At 43.8% G+C, this 19342-nt stretch overlaps 1 protein-coding gene across 4 annotated transcripts; it reads left to right on the plus strand.

The window, feature by feature from the left end:
* Positions 1-5316: 5316 nt before the first annotated feature.
* On the plus strand, positions 5317-19307 carry GSG1 (germ cell associated 1). Of its 4 annotated transcripts, XM_088055486.1 has the most exons (8): positions 5317-5386; positions 6137-6260; positions 7235-7301; positions 11616-11934; positions 14567-14614; positions 16638-16790; positions 16910-17021; positions 18267-19307. In XM_088055486.1, exons 4-8 carry the CDS (start codon positions 11616-11618, stop codon positions 18577-18579), a joined length of 945 nt encoding a protein of 314 aa, XP_087911612.1. In that variant the 5' UTR covers positions 5317-5386; positions 6137-6260; positions 7235-7301; the 3' UTR covers positions 18580-19307. The 4 variants fall into 4 exon arrangements, with proteins under 4 accessions (XP_087911612.1, XP_014112154.1, XP_014112153.1 ...); XM_014256678.2 differs by lacking the exons at positions 5317-5386; positions 6137-6260; positions 7235-7301 and adding exons at positions 9415-9495; positions 11390-11476; XM_014256679.2 differs by lacking the exons at positions 5317-5386; positions 6137-6260; positions 7235-7301 and adding an exon at positions 9358-9495.
* The last annotated feature ends 35 nt before the right edge of the window (positions 19308-19342 follow it).

Genomic DNA, 19342 nt, shown 5'->3' on the forward strand with positions numbered 1-19342 from the left:
TTAGGAAATATGGTAAACAAAGCCAGATTGGATGTATGGCTCCTCTGACACCCCTGCCTACGCTCTCCTGAATACATGCCCAAGGCAGCAATTGGTGCTGTCTGGGACAACCAGTGCCTTACCAGATTTGATCTGCGACCCACAGGTTTTTCCTTTAGCAGCAATGAAAAGGCATCAGCAGCTCTTCTGTTCTAGAGGATCTCAAAGCTTCTTGAGGACCTCAGAAGAGCTTTTGAAACAACAGCCTCTGAATGTTCAGTGCAGAGTTTAAGCCAGCTGTAAAAATGGCTAAGAAGGTCTGTGGGGAAGTTCAGTATAGATTTCATTTTTCATTTAAAAATTAAAAAATGCATTTTAGTCTATGAAGAGAGTGGAACAGTAGATCAGCTCCAACAAAGCTGTGAAGCACACATTTAAGGTCTGTAACAGACTGTGGGTGGAAAGAAACACCAGTAAACTCAAGAATGGTTTCATCTGGGAACATAGCAAAATTGTACTTCCTGCGTCACCTTTGTACCAAACCTGGAGCATGATGATTGCAAAGAGAGCTGTTTTCCTGCTCTGCTGTGTTAGCCCTAGAGCTGTTCCAAGGCTGGAATAATAAATGTAGTACAGTAGGGTTGACTGAACTGTCCTTGGGCCAGCTGGGAATTGCTCAATAAGGTTGGACTTCAGGTGTCCCTTAGCAGAGCCCAAAGGCGTCCTCAGGATTGCAACACAGACAGATTTACCAGAAGGGGTAAAGGGCCGAGCACAGATCAGTGACCTGCTTTGAAAGGGGAGTGGCTGACCTGCGACTGCATCCAGTCATGAACTGAAATGCTAGGGATGTTGAAAGTCGGGATTGCAGTGCATTGGTAAAGCTGTGTGAGTCTTCATGACTGATGGGAGTAATTGAGGATATTTATTTTCCAGCACTGGATGGGAGTGAAAGACCAGCTCTTCAATGTCTTGTTTTAATCCAACCATCTGAAATCTGAGTTCAAACCAAAGCAAAACAGAAAATTCTTGTTTTAAAGAAAAGGAGTGGGAGAGAAGCCGCTAATCAAAATGTTCTGATAATTGAAAAATCTGTCGGTGAAAACGAATATTGGAGAGTCATGCAGAGAGCGGGAGCTGAGCCTTCCCACTTCTTACCCAGAGCTGAAGACTAAACATGAATGATGGCAGCATGCTTAGGCAGTGTCTCTGCTCTCTCAATGCCACCCTCCTTACCACTGACCTAGCCCCTAAATCTTCACTGTGGTGTCCTCAGTGTATCTCACCCATGTTTCAGCCTGGTGGGAGCAGTCCCTCTGAGCTGTGTTCCCTCCTTTTTTTCTCTAGCCAGTCTCCCAGTTTCACAGCCTCTTCCAGGCTGAAGACTTTGTTTTTTTTCTCCTTTGTGTCATCCAGGAAACACACCCACCTCTCTTGCTCCAGCCTCATATTCTGCCTCACTCAAAGATTCTGTAACTTGTGTGAAGGAATTTCAAGCAATGCAAACTGTGGCAATAGTTTTTTTAACCATGGAAATTAGAAAAAAAATATTGGAAAATCTTGCTAGCTCATCCAGTCCATTATTTTACATTCCAGCCTATCCCAATTCCTGCAAGATTCTTGCCTGCAATACGTATTCCAGTGCATTATCCAGTGTGCATCCTTTGCTTCCCATGAGAAACTGTACCACAGAAGACTACTTTTCACTGTTTGGAAGAGGTTTCTGAAGTTTTTTTTCCATTCTGACTGACCTAATTTCTTTAAGTTCTGCCTGTGGTAACATGCTAGCTGGGTTCCCCTGACTTCATGCTTACCTTGTTAGGTGATGGCAAATAATTCTTGTTCAGTCAAGCTGTTTAGCCACAATGCTTAATGGTTAGTTGTAAGGCTCAGCAATAATAGTTCTTGGCTACCTGGGAAGGACTAACGTTGAGATTAGCATATTAATGGGTGCACAGAACACAGCAGACATTGCTGGTAGTGTTGCCTCTTTATTTTAACAGTCACTTGACACATTCCATCACAAGACCTGGCTTTGGCTGCTTTTGCCTTTGCCAGACTTGAAACCAACATCATCTAGTTCATGTCTGCTTTAGTGGTTTTATAGAACTCTTTTTGGTTTTGCTTTTAATTTCAGTCAAGACCACTATTTCTCGAGAACAAGGCTGGCAGGGGAATATTCTGGTTTATCCACATTAAAAAAAAAAAAATCCTAACTACTTTTTATTAAAAAAGAAACAAAAACCACATTTTGAGCAATGTCTTGCATTAAAATAAATTACGCTTTTTCTGTTTGCAACAGATCTTTTACCATCTATGACAAAGGCCCTGCAAATTTGGCTAAATAATGAGCTTTTGAGATATTGCAGCTTGGGCCTGCTCAGAAAAAAATGATCGGGTCTAGAAAGGACAGTTGTTTATCTTTTTTTTCTTAAACTGTGAGCCTGGTGGAAAAAATAGCACGTGATTTAAGACCCAGGTTATAATGCACTTGCACAGAGGGCCCTGGCTGTGGCTGCAGGGTCACCTCGTTCTGGCCTCCCTTGCTGTCACTGCACCTGGCCCCTCCTTTCCATGGCTGGGTCACCCTAGGGAACTGATGTCCTTGCCCCATGCATGCAACTGGGGTTGCTCAGGCATGTGGAAACCTGGCTATGAGGAAACAGGGAGGTGCGGGGAGAGGTGGAGAGAAAAAAGAAAAAAAAAACAAACCAAAACAACCAAAAGAATGCCATCCAAAAAAAAAAATACAGTAGAAAAAAGCAGACGCCCAATTTCTCTGCTGGCTGTCTCCAAAATATTTTGTTTTTGTGTTTTCAGCAACTGGGGCACTCCTTTCCCTCAGGACTTGTAGGGAAGCCTGGGTTCCCCGAAGCTCCGAAGGCACAGCATACACGTGCTGCATCCACCATCCACCCCGTGCCCATGGCAGTGACACCATCTGCTCCTGGCACTCCCTGCTCCCACTGGACCTCCAAGGCATGGGCCAAGGCCCCAGACTGGTGTCACCATTGCCCTGGCCTGACCTGTCTCCTCCCTGGTGCACAGGAGGGTTCAGCATGCTGCCTACAGCATGCAAAGCCATGGGAGGCATGAGCCGTGGAGATTGGATTCAACAGCAGGACTGTCGAGCCACAGCTCCAAAATGCCATAAAGGAATGGAAAGGAATCTCTAATCCACAACAAATCTGGAGAAAAAAAGGAGATGCCCTCAAGCCTGGATAATTACCAGGACATCCAGAAAGATAACAGGCGCAATTGTAATAGCTAGCATGATTATTTTCAAAGCATCCACTGTAACAAAACCCCTCTGCTCAGCACTGTAAGGAAAGCTGGTCTTATTATTCTCTTCAGACAGCATATTAGACCTTGACTCCTCTGATCTGTACTTGCTACCACCCCTGCTCTGTCAGGGAACCCAGCCTGAGAAACTCGCTGGTGCCTTCTGGCCGCCGTGCTTGCTGCATCTCTTGCCATGCTGCCTCTTTATTCATTAATCCTTCCCCTCCCAGTTTTCTCTTCCCCCTTTTTTTTCTTGTCAAAGCAAGGAGTTTTTAATAGCTAAAGAACGAAAACACCTCCCACGCCTTGCCTTAAAAAAGCTAACTCTCTGTCTTACTCACTCATTTAGATTTCCAAACCTTTCCTGCTAGCTCAGATGTTTCCTTTGAGGCACTGGTTCCTCAAATACTAGCATGTGAGTAGAACTTTAATAAACCATGTAGCTCCAATGGTCTTGAGAGGACAATCCATGTGAATAAATAAATAAATCAGATGTGGAATAGACACCATGGCATTTAGCAGAGATGGAAAAGCTTTCTGGTTTATGTTGTGATTTGATTGGGAAAAAAAAAGATATTACAAGGGGCTTTATTCCAGGATGGAGCTGTATCTCCCTTGCAAAAAAATTTAACAGGAGGCTTGAAGTTCTTCAGGGTGCTAAGGTCATAGTAATACAGATGGATTGATTAGATAATCTTTGTAGGCTTCCTCTAACTCTGCTTATTCTGATTCAGCATAGTGAAATGTAGGAAAAGATAAATTAAAGCAAAGAACAAATGCTTTGGCTTTCTCATTTCCATGAGTGAAACCAAAGTGCAATGCAATTTAACTGTATTGTTTCAATTTTTTTTTTTTTGTTTTAAAACATATTAAACATATCTTTGACTCCAAGATCACCTGCATATGTGCGAACTACTGTTTGCACAGATTAATTTTAGGTCCTCAAATCTTGTCATTACCGAAACAGAATATCTCCTGCTGTCTTTTTGCTGACTCCAGTATCAACAAGGATCCCCTGTGCTATAGATTTGCAGAATGACTCCAAAGGCCCAACTTTACAGTGTACAGAAACAAGGGCTATTTTGAACTATCAATCCAGCCATGGCAATGTGGAGCTTAGCACAGTTTACTCTGTTTTTTGACTTAGGTTTGTACCCTGCACTGTGCTCCATGTTGCTGGAGTGAAATTCCTAGCAACACCCAATTAAAACAAGCACTGAATGTTTACTCCCCATCACTGCCACTGCTTTGACTGCAGTGTAAACGCACCACTAATGACTTGGCCGATGGGAGGGGAAAATTATGTGTCAGAGCCAAGTACAGAACTAGGAATTTGGGCCACCAGCCAGCTGGTTAGATCACACTGTGTGCCTCTAATGAAATGCATTGATTTGCGACTCTTACAATAACATTTTTGGGAAATCACTTCACTGGGTATTTATTTGTGTGTTGGAGCAACCTGGTCAGGTTGGAAAACTAAAGCAGACACTGCTTACAGAGCAAGAGCAAAATTTTAAGAATGATTAATCATTGGAATAACTTTTCTAAGGATGTGATGGGCTCTCAATCATATTCTGCTGCACAGTCAATACGAGTTAGTTGTATAAAATATGTGCTATATCTCTGGTAGGAGTGCTGTGTGTCACTAGAAATGATTATCCAAAGTTCTTTGGGTTCTGTTACATCTGAGAGGAGACTATGTTGTTGCATTGGTTCTTCCTGCTGATGAAAAACCCCATGAGCCTGTGGTAGTCATTGAGTCTGTGTGTTTGTGATTCTGAGTAGTAACAGACTGAGATCTCGTCAGTGGTAGATTTAAAAGTAGCAACAATTTTCATAGAGAGGACTACCAAATTACAAAGGCTCATTCTGCAGAAGTGGACGCCCTGCCAAACTAGCGGCTGATATAACTTACTGTGATGATTTAGCGAGCTCAGAAAGAATTAAACCATCAGTAAAGTGACAGACTTGGTACATTTAAAAGCATCTGGTCAGATCTCATGGAATTTCTTGGCTACTACATGTTCAGTCAGACAGAAAGACATGGGGGCGAATCCATGATCACCTTGTAGTATTTCACTGGACACCTCAGAAAAGCAGATGGGAGTAGTGAGCAGTGGATGAGGTAAGCATTTATCTACTTGGAGTTTTGTACAGACCCTTTTCTGGACTGGCACCTCTTTAATATCCTTATAGATCTATGTATAAATTTGTGGTTTTCTTATCTGTCTACAGTTTATGGTTAGCTAAATTAGATAAATGCTATTTTTTTCCTGTGTGCTCAGGTGAATACATCCAGAGTTTAAATACTCTGAAAAGCAACCCCCTAGCCTTATATATAATATATAGTCTTATATTCCCTATCCAGAAATTGAGACACCTAGAATCTTTAGTGAGTCCTCAAAGTCTTTGTTGCTGCATCTGATTTTTTTCCTTTTCATGACTGCTTTCTGCATGGTTTTTGAGTGGCTGACAAACATAAAGATTAGAAAAATAATCCAGCCAACTAAGACTTGTTTCAAGAAAAAAAGCAGTAGAAAGAAAAAGAAGTAGTTAGGTCCAAACTGACTGACTTGTTTGTCCATCTTTAAGATGCATTTACTTAATCCAGTTCAATCTTTATTTCTGCCACGGTCTCAGTGTCTAGCAATGTAAGCTGATCATCTTTGAAAACGGAATTCACCTTTAAATGTGCTTAGACTGGAAAAAACGCCTGGTGAGGTCATTTTCAGAGCAAGAGTTAATGCATCATGCAAACAGCTAAATAAAGGTTACAATCTGAGTGGAATTATTCAGAGCTCAGGGAGAAATCTGGCATTTGCAGTCTGTCACTGGGTTTGAGAAGTCTGGCTCTCTCCATGTCACTGTCACTCAGGAGACATCCTGCTTTCTGCGTGGCAGTAAGGGAGGGGACTGCGGCTCGGAATGGTGTTCCTGTAAAAACAGCAAAAACAGGAGCGGTGGGAAGTGTCATGTGCGAGGAATGTGTGGAATGAGGGGTGAGTATGAGCCTGTCTTTGTCCAGTTTTCACAGAGTGACTCTATGGGTGTAAATAGCCAGCCTTCCTCCTCTCCTTTCCTCTTCAGGTCAGCTGAAGAGCCAATGTCAGGACAGCAAATGGTCCCTGATATTCCCAGAAGATCGCTGCATGGGGGGCTATGGGGAGTCGTGTGCCTCTTGAGACCTACCAGTTAATTATTGCAAGTTTTGGGCCCTATCTGGCAAGGTCTCCTTGACCTTCTTTTCCACCAACATCCCTGGGAGATGAGTTTGTCACTTTGGGGCAGGATACACCCAAGCTGGGGTGTAGATGGTGATAGTGCCAGGATGAAAATGCATCACTTGTCAACGCCCAGTTTTTTTTAGAGCTGGCAATCTCCACAGTGGTGCTGTGCAAAGACTTTGGGGGGGTTTTGCATTTTCCTTGTTTTGTTTCTATAAGTCAAGCATTTGGCTGATTGCACAGGAAATCAACTGCTATGGGCATTCACTTCAATGGGCGAATTTTAAACGAGCCACCAGGGACTGGCTGCTGCTGAGTTCAAAGAGAAAGAGACATCCAAAAACTCTAGCCAAGCCAAATTATGGTGGGAAATATCAGATACAAATACAAAGAGGAGAAAACTGGAGGCACAGCAGGGTGAAAGACAGATACAGCTTGATTTTTGTGTCTATATTAGGTCAGATTGAGATGAGGTTAATATAGAAAATTTAAAAAAACAGCCAACCAACTAAAATCCAAATCAAAACCAGAAAAAATCTCAATAATTTTGTGAAGGGGAGTTTGTTGAACATTAGGAAACATATTCTGTTGTTGGTGTTCTATGAGTTGTGTGCAATAATCTTGGGAAATTTAATGTGATACTTGACAAAATATTGTGAAAAGTGTTAGGAAGAATAGTGGTATGCAGGGCAGAAGGTGAGCAAAAGCTAAGCTCCTGCAATCATTCCTCTTTTTTTTCCTTTTCCCAGTGATTTCAAGAGTTCCCAGGCTCAGATAACTCCAAGAGACAGACCCAAACCCCACTTCAGAGTCAAGGTAAAGAGTTTGTGCTCATAAAAATGTAAAAAAAAATAGGAGGGGAGGAGGAATTTCAAGGGACGGAATAGAAGTCTAAACTTCAGTGTTGCTTCCCCCCAGCATACATGTGAGCAGCAGACTCCCGAAAAGAAGACTAGAGAAAGATTGCCATCTTCTGGAAGGATAAATATCTGCCATTATTCAGAATACTAAATATGCTATAAGCATATATTTTTTTAACCATAGCATATTTCTGATAAATTTATTTCCCAACATGAATTCTTATCTATATAAAACTAATACAGTTTAACTTCATCGATATATATGCCACGAACCCAGCTTTAGAAACTGATAGAGAATCTTGGGTTTTAATGATATTCTAACCGAGCTTAAAATGAGGAAGGTGTTAAGGATTATCAGTAGAGATGGACTTTATCTATTCCTGAGATTGTAAATCAGGCTTTTTTCTTTTTTCTTTTTTCTTTTTTTTTCTAGCTGAGCATTTAGAACTTAAATTTAAGGTGTCCAGGTGTGGACAGACTGAAGAAAAGAAAGAAAAAACAAATCACTCTCCTTTTAAAAGGCATCAGCTGTTGTTCTACCTACTTCAGTAAATTAAGTACATCTGTTCCAAACAGAACCTTTTTGTTAATCGAAAACCTGCAGGCAGTCCATGGGGCACAGGGACATTTAGCATTGCTTTCAGTTAGTCCGTCTTAGAAATGCTTATCTATATTAGAGGAGTTTATGCAGCGACTGGGATTAAAATAACCACAGAGCTGCTGCCCATTCTGCTCAGGGCAGGAAGGGTCAGGAGCCCGGGACAGCACAGCCCATATACTGGACCGTGAACTTCTCTGTCTGCTGCCCGTGCTGTGTGAGGCTGTCACAGGCTGTGCTGTCACCCAGAGCTGTTCCTGCACTGCACCCTGGGCTCTCATGTTGGACATGGGGGATGAGAATGGATGGACCACTGGCTTCCTGTGTCTTGGCAGAGCAGCATGCAGGGAATCTGCCTCCTTCCCTCCCAGTGGTGGTACGAGCTTCACCCTCTTGGCACAGGGCAAAGTGCTTGTGGAGAAGACAGGATGTGTCTTCCTTTGGGATGTTCCCCTCCCTTGCAGTTTGATTCAGTGGAGCTCTGCTCCATGGCATCTAGTAAGTTCTCATGAGAGGTGAAGTTGTTCTTACTTCTCATGGGTTTGGTGGCAAACAGGTATTTTGAGAGCCTTTAAACTTTCAGGACAAGAGCTCAGACTTTGTGTGAATGTGAATCTGTCTCTTCTTACTAGGTTCCCAAATTCATCTAAGGTGAACCAGCTGGGATTTGCAGTGACCTTCACATTTTTGGCCACTACAAGTGGCACTGACAATCTACTTCATTCTCCTATGCTTTGACTATTGGCTTGACTATTGCTGTTTCAAATAGCTCCTTTGTGGTAATGATGCCATGGTGTCAGTCTGCCACTCAGCAGCTCTTCTGCTAAGGGGCTCCTTTTGGCATCGAAATTTCCAGTGCCCGTGGGGAGAGCTGCATTGGTATCTCTTCAGGGACTGAAATCTTCAGTCCTCAGAGCAGATGCAGTTGAAGAAACTTTCTTCTTTCAAATTTTTTTTCTATTTTTTTTATTCTGCCCTTTCTGCAACTATCAGGTGTGGCCAGGAAGATACCCTAGGGCTGGGATGCTTTTGGTCTTTACCATTCTGCTGAGACAGTGCACAGAGCAAGGGATGACCTGATGCCAAGGGGGCTGTCAGTTTCCGAGCTAAGGTCACTCCTCCCCTGTAGCATTGGCCAAAGCTGCCATCTTCCTCCATACAAGCTCCCAAAGAGCTACCACATGGGGATGGATGGAACCTTTAAGTGTTTTAAAGAAACTTTCTACTCAGTTAATAGAGGTCACTCTTCTGCACTTAATCCCAACCCACAGCACCAATCACTTCCCATATAATCTCCCAGAACAGCTGTGCTGTGATTGCATTGTGGATTACAAAATGACCATTTTCCACAAAACAGCTGCTGATCAGAAGGATAGCATTTAATAATCACTGGCAAGGCGAAGGAGGAGGGGACCAGACAAAGGAGGAAGGGATTTTGCAGCAATTTGGTTTCTTGGAGGATATAGAGATGAACAAAACAGCAGACAAAGTGTGAGTCCCACTTCTGTGCTGTTCATCCAAATTACCAGGACTTCAAAGACTTGCTGCTAAGGTAAATTCAACTATCATTCCTTTTGGGGCTATCTAGATATTATGGTTGGCTATTATCAGTGAGTGCTTGGCTTTTGTGGAGGGAAGCTTTTCTAACAATGTTTTCAGGAAGTAGTTCAGATCTGCTTCTCATTCCATATGTCTTCTGCATCCTTGATCCACTTCCTTCTCTGACTCATTTGTTTCTTGCATTTTTTATGTCTTTTCCTTAACACTCTTCCTGAAATTATACGGCCTTTCAACTGCTGTCATAAATCAACTGGAGAGAATTATTTTCCCACTATTGAAGATTTAAATTAGAAAGATGATTTTTGTAAATATTGTGAGTGGAATTTTTTGTTAAATTAAAGCATTAGCAAGCCAAAACCTGATGACAGAAAATCTTATAATTAAGCATTGATGAAAAGCTCAAAAATTTTGTGTGCTGAAGTTTTCAATTTTCAGGTGAAAAATTATGTATTTGAGAAGAGCAATTTTGTCTGTAATTTCCTTTTCAGTCATAAGCCAAATTTTCCACCAAAAAAGTTTCAGTGAGAAGTGTGCCACTAATCTTAGCCAGAAACTCTTCCTAGCAGGTGTCTACTCTGTGAAAATGGTGATATTCAACATACCTTCAAATCATGGAAGTCATTAGTTATGGCATCACTGAGACATTACAATCTACATGGTGCAGAAAGAAATGTCCTGGTGAAGAGACAAAAGAAGCCAGAGTATGAAACAATACAGGAAAATTTCAGGAACCGAGTATTTTCTTGCTTTCAATGAGGGTTTTCAGGGTCAGGCTCTGCTTTCTCAGTGTGATGAGATGCTAATAAGGTCCTGCTTTTCAAGAGGGGCTTCAGCACCCTCTTTGTTGACCATGTTTCCAAGCTTGCTGGTAAGCAGCAAAAATGATTTTAACTGCACCACTTTTATCTGTGGTGCAGTCACAAACAATGCAGAGCTGGGTCTTGTATTGTTTATTTATAGTGATGTCCACAGAATGCTGGGTCTTTCTCACGCCTTCAGCGCTGGGTGAGTCAGCCGGAGTTAAGTGAAGACGACCAGCAGTAGGCAGCGTCTGTGCAAACGGAATCTATTCAGGGGTAAATAGATTTTCAGAGTCATAAATAGGAAAGGGTGGGAGTATCTGGATGATGTTGTGCCAAACCTAAGGGAGTGCCATGTGGGAAGAGACATGCATTGATTACATTAAAGTTGATGTGTGGGTAGATGACATCTAATCAATCTATGGAGTGATATTTTGGGGTTCACAGGAGTCAGTGCAGGGTTTTGCAGGAACCCTAAAGTCTTTGTCTTCCCTCTGAGTGAGAAAGTCTTTGGTTCACAAACTGCTTTCTCAATTACTTTTAATGGTGAGATGAAATCAGTAGGGATGTGGCAACATTCACTTCTGTAAGAAACAAAACCTTTGGCACTTTGTGTGAAAGCAGAGACGCTGCCATCCCACCACCCTACCAAGTTTCTGATGTGCAGATGAGAGCTCAGGTGGAAGGAAGGTGCTGCTCTGTGGCTTGTACTTAAGATGCCAGGTCTGGACAGCTGGGTGTCCTCTCTGAGCCAGTCACTGCTTTGATGTGTGACCTTCAGCAATATAGGAACATTTTCCTGCCTTTCCCCACTGAGAAATCACTATACTCTCTACCTCCCTCCTATGTACAGTAACGAGATGCTTGAAAAAATGTTTGGGGACACTTGGCAGCAAGATTTCTCATTTGGTTGGAGAGAGCATTCATTGTATTCATGTAAAGGCAACACATGGTATTCAGAGAAGTTGGTTAACAGTTTCTCCCTTTCATCTCTGAGATGGATGAATGTGATGTTCCTTTCATTTTGCTCATGTGCTCAGACACTTCAATGCACTCAGCCCTGCTATGTCACCCTCTCTTCCCCAGTACAGATATTCAGCATACTTTGAAATGGTTGAAGCTGACCTATTGGTCCACTGCCCTGGCTTTCAAGAAATGGTTCTTCCATGCTGGGTGAGCTGTTGGGATGTTGTGAGGAGGGCAGAGTGCTCATAACCCCTCCCCACAGATGCATGCTGGGAAAAGGTGGGATTCATAAGGCTGTGTGGGACAAGTGGCCGGTGTGACGGTCTCTCCTGTCTGTGTGTTGTAGATGGAGCTGCTGAAGGGACTGCCGTTGCGCCGTACTTTCCTGGCTGTCATCCTGAACCTGCTGGCCCTCACCCTCTCCACCACTGCCTTGCTGGGCAGCTACTGGTGCACCGGGACCCAGAAAGTACCCAAGCCTTTGTGTGGGAAGAACAAAGCCTCCCAGTGCGTGGGTGTCCCTGTGCCATCTGATGAAGATACGAGCAATGTTTCATCTGAGGACACAGTGCACTACAGCTGGGAGACTGGAGATGACCGCTTTGCCTTCAGATACTTCCACACAGGGATGTGGCTTTCCTGTGAAGAGAGCATGGAAGGGCCAGGTAATGTGTTGCCCAGGCGGCCACAACTTATTGTCTTGTATTTACTCCACAGAAGTTTGAAACTGAAAGGTGGGAGGCTGAGAACACCTAGGAGAAAAGTCTTCTTCCTTTTCCTAGATGGTATCAGCTGTATGCACTGGTGTGGTCAATATATTTCTGATCTCCACTGGAATGTTCACAGAGCAGGGAAATGGATGGAGAATGGTTGACTCTAGTGTGCCCTTTGGTCTGAAATAGGGGCTGTGAAGTGCAAGTGATGGTGGTGATGGCAGTGACTTTATGATGGCACTATTCATCCTGATGGGAACTTCCATGAGTCCCCTTTCCCTTTCCCTTTCCCTTTCCCTTTCCCTTTCCCTTTCCCTTTCCCTTTCCCTTTCCCTTTCCCTTTCCCTTTCCCTTTCCCTTTCCCCATATCTCCATTCCTATACACAGCTTACTTCATGCTCCTCAGGGTAAATTTGTGCGTGTCCTCTCAGAAATTTAAGTACAGTGATTTTATGCAATGTTAATTTTTAGCTATCACTATGAGGACAAACAATAGTTGGTTTTCTTAAATCACCAAACTTAAAACACCAAAAGAGTAGTTTTGTGTTACTAAACAGAGATTGGGTTTTTCTTAAAAATAAAATAAAATAAAACAGAGAAAGAGATTTACTACCTTACAGATTAAGAGAAAACCTTACAGAGAGAACCTGGAGGATCTTAACCCAAAGGAACTAAAGCTAGGAGGCAAATTCACCTGAGGATTAGAGCTGAAATATGTAATTGTTCTTAGTTTTTGTGGTATTGTGACAGGTTTCATTTGTGATTTTTGACCATGTGGGACTGGCACTGTAAATCCTGAAGTGCCAGGGACTGGTTGTGCAACCTGTATTAGAATCCTTTAGTGCTTCCCTTCACCCTTGACTTGTTGCTGCCCAGACCTGCTCAAATCCTTCTGCTGGAGCCTGTGCCAGGCCAGCACAGGTGGGTGCTCTGCAGTGCTCAGATGCCCTTTACTGCTTGGCACACCCATCAAGGATCAGGACTAATCCAGAAGGTGGCCAACACAGAGATTTGTATCTAAAGGTAGAGTGATGAAAGTCACTTGCATCAGGGCCATTCCCCTAAGCCCACCACCCTTTCTTCAGCTCTGCCCAGGTGCAAACATCTCGCCTTCTTTAACCAAGCCATCCTTCCACTATAGTATTTTTCATCTTTGTTGCTGTCAGAGTTTGAAAATAAATAACTGGTGAAGAAAAGCAGACAGAAGGAGGGGTTGGAGCAGAAGGGAATGCTTGAAACTCTCATGTCCTAACAAGTGGGCTGCTTTTTGTTATGAGCATTTCCAGACGGGCTGTGGAAGCAGATGTGTTTATTTAGGACTGGTTTGGGTTGGGTTGTGTTTCCATGATGCTTGTGGGAATGAAACTACATCCCTTGACTGATTTCTCTAGACGACTTTTCTGTCCACTGGGCAGTCCTGGAATAACCCCAGTGCCTGAAGGAACACAGAAAGTATGTAACATCTGGATTGCAGCAGAACACGGGGCAGAAGTACAGTCAGTCTGTGTCTCCTGCTTCTTGTAAATCAAGCACAACACACCCACTACTGTGCATCTTTGAAGCAACTGCATAGACAATAAAAACAACAGAAAAGGGACTACTCTGAACAAAAGGAGTCTGAGTTGAGCTGGAGAAAGGATTTCATTATTCAGGCTAATCTCAGGATCGGTTTAGATGAGCCATTACTGAATATCCTCATTAATGCTCTAGGTGAAGTAGTAAATTGCAAGTTAATGAGAACCGCAGATGGCACTAAACTGGGTATCATCCTGAGAGCTGTGGATGACAGAAGTAACACAGGAGATTTGAAAAGATTAGAACTGGGGATAGAAATTAAGAAAATGAGATTCTTGCATGAAGCGGAAATGTCTGGGAGAAAATACTGTGCCAAGTGGAGGAGAGGACCCTCAAACGCACTAATGCAGTATGCAGGGAAAGAAACATACAGATAATAATGATGGACCCTAAGCTGAGACAGTAGTTTGTGCCTGGACAACATAAAAAGCCAAAGCAAATATTAATACAATTTGTTGAAATAACATGCCTGCAATGTGAGGACCAAGGACCATATTTCTGTATGAGTCTCTGCCACAGAAGGGGGACTTGAATCTCTCTCACAAAGTATTTCACTTGTGAAGTTGTTTTTTTTTGATTTCTTCTTTGAGAAGCAGTGCTAGAAATGCTCTTCTGAGATTAGGGTGTGTGGGAATTCAGCAGAAGTGGTGGATCTGCAATCTGTTACAAGCTACACCCTTAATAGATCTGATCATCAGTAATGTTCTGAATGAGTAGCAACAGATTTTTATATTCAGCAGAGGCTAGTAAGATTTATGAATTGCTGAAGCTTTTTTTCTGAAAAGGCCATTTCTAGTTTTGCAGGCAAATGTTGCCTTCTTTTCCTTTACTTCAGTGAAGGTCTGGAAAGATAGTCAGAAAAAGACCAGAGGTGAGAAGGTCTGATGGGTTGAAGATTCAGGGATGACTGGATGTATGCACTGAAAGGAGAGTGAGATGAAGATATTTTATTTTCCCCTATGTTCCCTGCATTGTTTTATAAACTAAAAGCTTTGGTTTTGTGTTTCAGAAGAGAAATGCCGCAGCTTTATTGAGCTTTCACCACCAGCAGAGAGAGGTAAGAGCAAATCCCTGTATTCCACTGTAGCTGTACAGTGCATCTCTTTGGGGCAGGGGGCATGCCACATTTTGCCTGTGTGGGGACAGCAAGGTGAGTCCCCAAAGAGCCAGGCATGAAATCCTGTCCTTGTGGTGACTAAAGGAACAAAGGTTTCCTCCCAGATGTTCATATAAACCACTGTTATTTGTGAAGTCAGTGGTAGAAATCTTATATTCCCTTCAGTATGAAGTGGGATGTAATAAATTGCCTGGTGTGGGATTGTCATCTTGCTGTAGTAAAGGGGAAGAGGATGGATGCAGCCTCAGGGCAATCCCTCCCACACAGTTAACTCGGTGCTTCAGTTCTGGGGTCTAATACAATGAATCTGGAAGCTGAATCACCTCTTTGTGGCAAGTGAACAGGACATTTGAAAGCTATGCTTTCAAGGTGAAGTCCCTGCCTCATTAAATACAAAATTACATTTGGGAAGGAGAGATCACCCCTCCTGTCATTGTCACGTTTCAAATCACCCTGTGGATAGCTTCAGTATACTTTGATGTAAGTGTACATATGGTGTGGAGATTCTACTTAATGAAGGCTTTTCAATTGGTGTGGGCTTGCTAACTATTCCCTGAGCTGGAGGCTGGAGGCAAGTCGTTTCAGAAGATGTTCATATGTGAAGGGAAAGGCCTGGGGTGCAGAGCCTGTGTCAGCATTCAAACCCTGAGAGCATGGGTGTAATCAATGCTGGGGATTTGCAAGCGCCATTTTCAGCCCTTCCTGCACAAGGTATCATCTTAACGTGACCAGTGTGAGTGCCATTGTATAGCTGGGTTAGCACCGGACAAGGTGGTGTGGCTGTTGATTGTGGGATGGGCTGGCTGAGCTGGGTGTGTGCACAGCAGCTCCACAATACACAGGCAACATTACAAGACCAAATTACACATCACCAGTGGGAAGCCTGGACTCAGGAGGGAAATGATGCAGAGGTCTCTGTGTATGTGTGGTGCCCACAACCTCCAGAATACTGTTGACAGTCTGACCTTTAATGAAATATTCTTCTTGATGGTGCTGCAGCAAGCAAGCCAGCTCCTTTAAACAGGGAATGCAGCTCATCTATTTCTGCTAAAGAGCTAGGTGACTCTATGGCACTAATGATGTTGAGTATTCAAGTCAGTGCCACATTAATGAGGGTTTTCTTCACACTCCTTTTCCCCAGCTGAATGTCTCCTCTCAGCCATTAATAGTTGCTAACAGTGATGTTCACAGTGCTGCTTCATTTGTCAGATTAATGTTTCTTCCTCAGTGAATCCTGTGCTTTTCCACAGCCCAGCATTACAGAGTGCCTTTCTTCATTCTCCTTCAATTCTTACTGCACAGCTGTAGAACTCAGCTCAGCTGTGGCCTCTGGTATCACTTAAATCCCACTCAAAATCCCAGCATGAAAGTACCTGCACTCTGTTCAAGAAGCAGGGTGAGTGGTCAGTGTTACTGCCCTGGCTGGGTATCACCCCCAAGGAATGTACTTTCATTTTAATTGGGGTTTCAGTGAGAAATACAGGCTTGCAAGAGGCTTCCTAAATTTCAGAGGCTGTGTTCCAGACAGTCATGGATGCACCATATAGCTCTTAAGTAGCCAAGTCCCAGGTTAAAAGTTGTTTGCTTTCATTGTCATAATTAGAGCTCAGGTGTGTTCACAGCAAATCTTTGACCATTAAATTTTATGCTAATAGTCAACAGCTTCCCTGTCTTTTTCCTTTTGCTTTCCTCCTTGTTGTTTATGGATAATGCTGGCTTGTTTACAGAGGGCATTTTGGTTCCTCTCAGCTCTGCCATGCTAGAGGAGCCAAGCCATCCTCTATGACAGGCAGTCTGTCCTCTACAGCATCCATTGATCCCTTGCTCACAGGCTGGGGAGATTGCTTTTGGGTGTTTACTGTTTTCCTTCATTCCCTTCTATCCAAAGGACATCCTTTCAGGATTGGGTTGAGAGAGGGGAGTACTCTTCCTTGAACATGGTTTCATCCTGTATTCCTGTCAGGAATCCTGTGGCTGTCACTGGGATCAGAGATGCTGTACATCAGCTTGCTGCTCATCAGCTTCATCCTCCTGATGGTGGAAATTCTGCATACCGGCAATCCTGTCTGTGGGATGAAGCTCAATGCCTTTGCTGCTGTCTCCTCAGTGCTGTCAGGTAAGTGTAGTAGTGTAGTCTTGGAATCTCAGCACTGGAGAGCCTGCTTTTCCACTCAAGACTGAAGTATGCTGATCTGGCTCCTGCTGTAACTTCTTTGCTTTGTCCTTTGTGTCCAGGTCTCCTTGGGATGGTGGCACACATGATGTACACTCAAGTCTTCCAGGCAACAGTTAATCTGGGACCGGAGGACTGGAGACCGCACACGTGGGACTATGGCTGGGCATTCTAGTATGTGAGCTTTGAAGCCATCTTCATTCCCCCACCATTAGAGCTTCAGCCATGCCACCCACTTCCTCCTCCTTTCTTGACCTTCTGTGTGTTCCAAAGACAGGTGTACCATGGTTCTCCTACTACTAATCTGTCTTTGCCTCACCCCGTTTTAATAAATGGTGGCTGAGCTATTTAAATTAATAGCTACCAAAGGACTGGGAAAACAATGGGGTCACACCTAAACAATTGCCTTCAGCCCTGCTGACTAATTAGGCTTGCCCCTCTGCTGGTTTGCCCTGTTTGGTCTCAACTCTTCCCTGTGTGCAGAGGCCAGTATCACACTTGTGATGATGCTCTCAAACACACCTTGTTTTTCTGCAGTTTTAGTAAGTTGCTTTGCTGATGCTGGTTTGGCATCTGCACTAACCAGTGTGGGGCCAAAGGGCCTATTCCTGCAACACCAAGCCTAGACATGTGCCTAAAGATGTGGGCACAGCTCGGCCCCCAACCAGCAGTCACACCATCCTCTCCAGTGCTGACCCAGCCATATAATGGCAGCTGCACTGGAGGCCAAGGTCATCTTAAGATGGTACTAAATGTAGGAAGGAGGGAAAGCAGGCAATAGACCACAGTGTCACTTGTGAGCTAGGAAGAGGAGCTGTGAAAAGCAAGTGGGTCAGTGTGCCTTCCTCTAAAGGATAAACCAGCCAAGCACAGCTGACACGACATACCTGACTTGAAAAACACTTGGATGAGCCTTGCAGGTGCCCATGGAACGGGCAGATACAATTTGCAATGCTATATTGATGATGATCACATTGATTCTTAAACACTCCAGTGCCGTGTGCCACCCATGGATATCAAATGCCAGGATGGCAATTTGGTTATGCTCAGGTAGACAAGCCTCATGGGCAGTAAGACACCTGCAATGCAGAACTTGCTTCTAAGCTGTGCTTTCCTGCTCTGACCAGTTACAGATGTTCCTGCTGCCTTTTTCCCTGTTATCACTCCCTTCCCTGTCATAGGGATGACCAAAATTTATCCCACTGATCTAAGAAGAATCTTGTGGTGGGATAACCCCTAAGAACTGTAATGTTATGAGCCTTAGTCACTCTAGTTCATAGAGTAGAGTTCATAGAGACACACTTAGTCTGTGTCCAGTAGGTTCTGCCTGGCAAATCAGGGAGAATTGGGGTGTATCACAGTGTTCCTTAGTCTACACGGCTTTTCACAGCATGTGCTTCTTCTGTGTGTCTCTGGCAGCATGGCCTGGGCCTCCTTCACCTGCTGCATGGCCTCTGCTGTCACCACTCTCAACACCTACACCAAGACGATACTGGAGTTCAAAAGGAACCACATCAAGGGATATGATGGGACCCTCAAGGATCACCCTCAGCACCACCAATGCTTCATACAGCAAATAAGCAGCTACTATGAGCCCAAAGGCAAGGTCTTCCATTCAGTTTCTGAAGGAGTTGACTTCTACACTGATCTGCAGCAGAAAATGCTACAGCGGGAACCAGAGCTGGACCTGGATGAAGTCTTGGGCCAGACAATTGGGGAGGATCGCTGTTAGGGATGAGTGTACAGGGACAGAGCAGTGGGTTTTGGGATGCACAAGAGCTCTGAACCAAGCAATGGCACCACTGTTAGCAGGTTTTGTGGAGCTCTTCTTGTCTCTACAGGGAGTGAAGAGGTGGGAACTGGGTCACGGCAACTAGAGTAGAAGTTTGGGGATCCTCTGTGGTCATATACAGTATGATAGGTGCCCTCATCTGACAAGGGTGAAACTGGAGGGACATGCTGGTGCCAGCTGTCTCTAAGCACTTTCAGAGTTGAGTCAGATGGCCTAATCCCAGTATTGCACTTGGGAACAGAGTCAGTACCATCCAGATGGCAAATTGCACTGCTGGGTAGCGTCACACTGACCTTCCATCAACGCCTCCAGTTCAGTGCTATGGTGAAGACGATCAGTGTTCATATTGATCAGCTGCCACCCTCTCTGAATACCCTGTTTATTCTTCATTTTCAGGCCCAAACTCTTCTCCCTGCCCCCAGATTAAAAGTCCTGCTGCAGTAAGAATAGGGGGTAGCTTTCAGACATCTCTCTCCTCCTCTTTCCCATCTGTAATGACTCCCACATATTCCCTTCTTGCTTTTTTTGCCCAAAAATCTCCCATTCTGAGGTACTTTGCTGTATGCGTCTGTTTACTGTTTCTTCACAACCTTTAAGAACTTGGCAGGACTTTTGCTTTTTATGTTACTTCTATTGATCTGTTCCTTTTTGCCTATTGTAAAAATATTGCAAACAACCCCTGAATCAAAACCCCAAGCAAACT

Source organism: Pseudopodoces humilis, chromosome 5 (genome assembly GCF_049639895.1).
Source record: "Pseudopodoces humilis isolate 2021_Gansu_Grassland_sample_001 chromosome 5, ASM4963989v1, whole genome shotgun sequence".
Classification (NCBI taxonomy): Eukaryota; Metazoa; Chordata; class Aves; order Passeriformes; family Paridae; genus Pseudopodoces; species Pseudopodoces humilis.

Excerpts from the sequence above, each read along its gene's own strand:
- GSG1 (XM_088055485.1), top strand. The coding sequence starts at position 11,369 with ATGTCACCCTCTCTTCCCCAGTACAGATATTCAGCATACTTTGAAATG. Across the intron at positions 11,477-11,615 it reads AAATGGTTCTTCCATGCTGG|ATGGAGCTGCTGAAGGGACT; the intron begins GTGAGCTGTTGG and ends TGTGTGTTGTAG. Across the intron at positions 17,022-18,266 it reads GACTATGGCTGGGCATTCTA|CATGGCCTGGGCCTCCTTCA; the intron begins GTATGTGAGCTT and ends TGTCTCTGGCAG.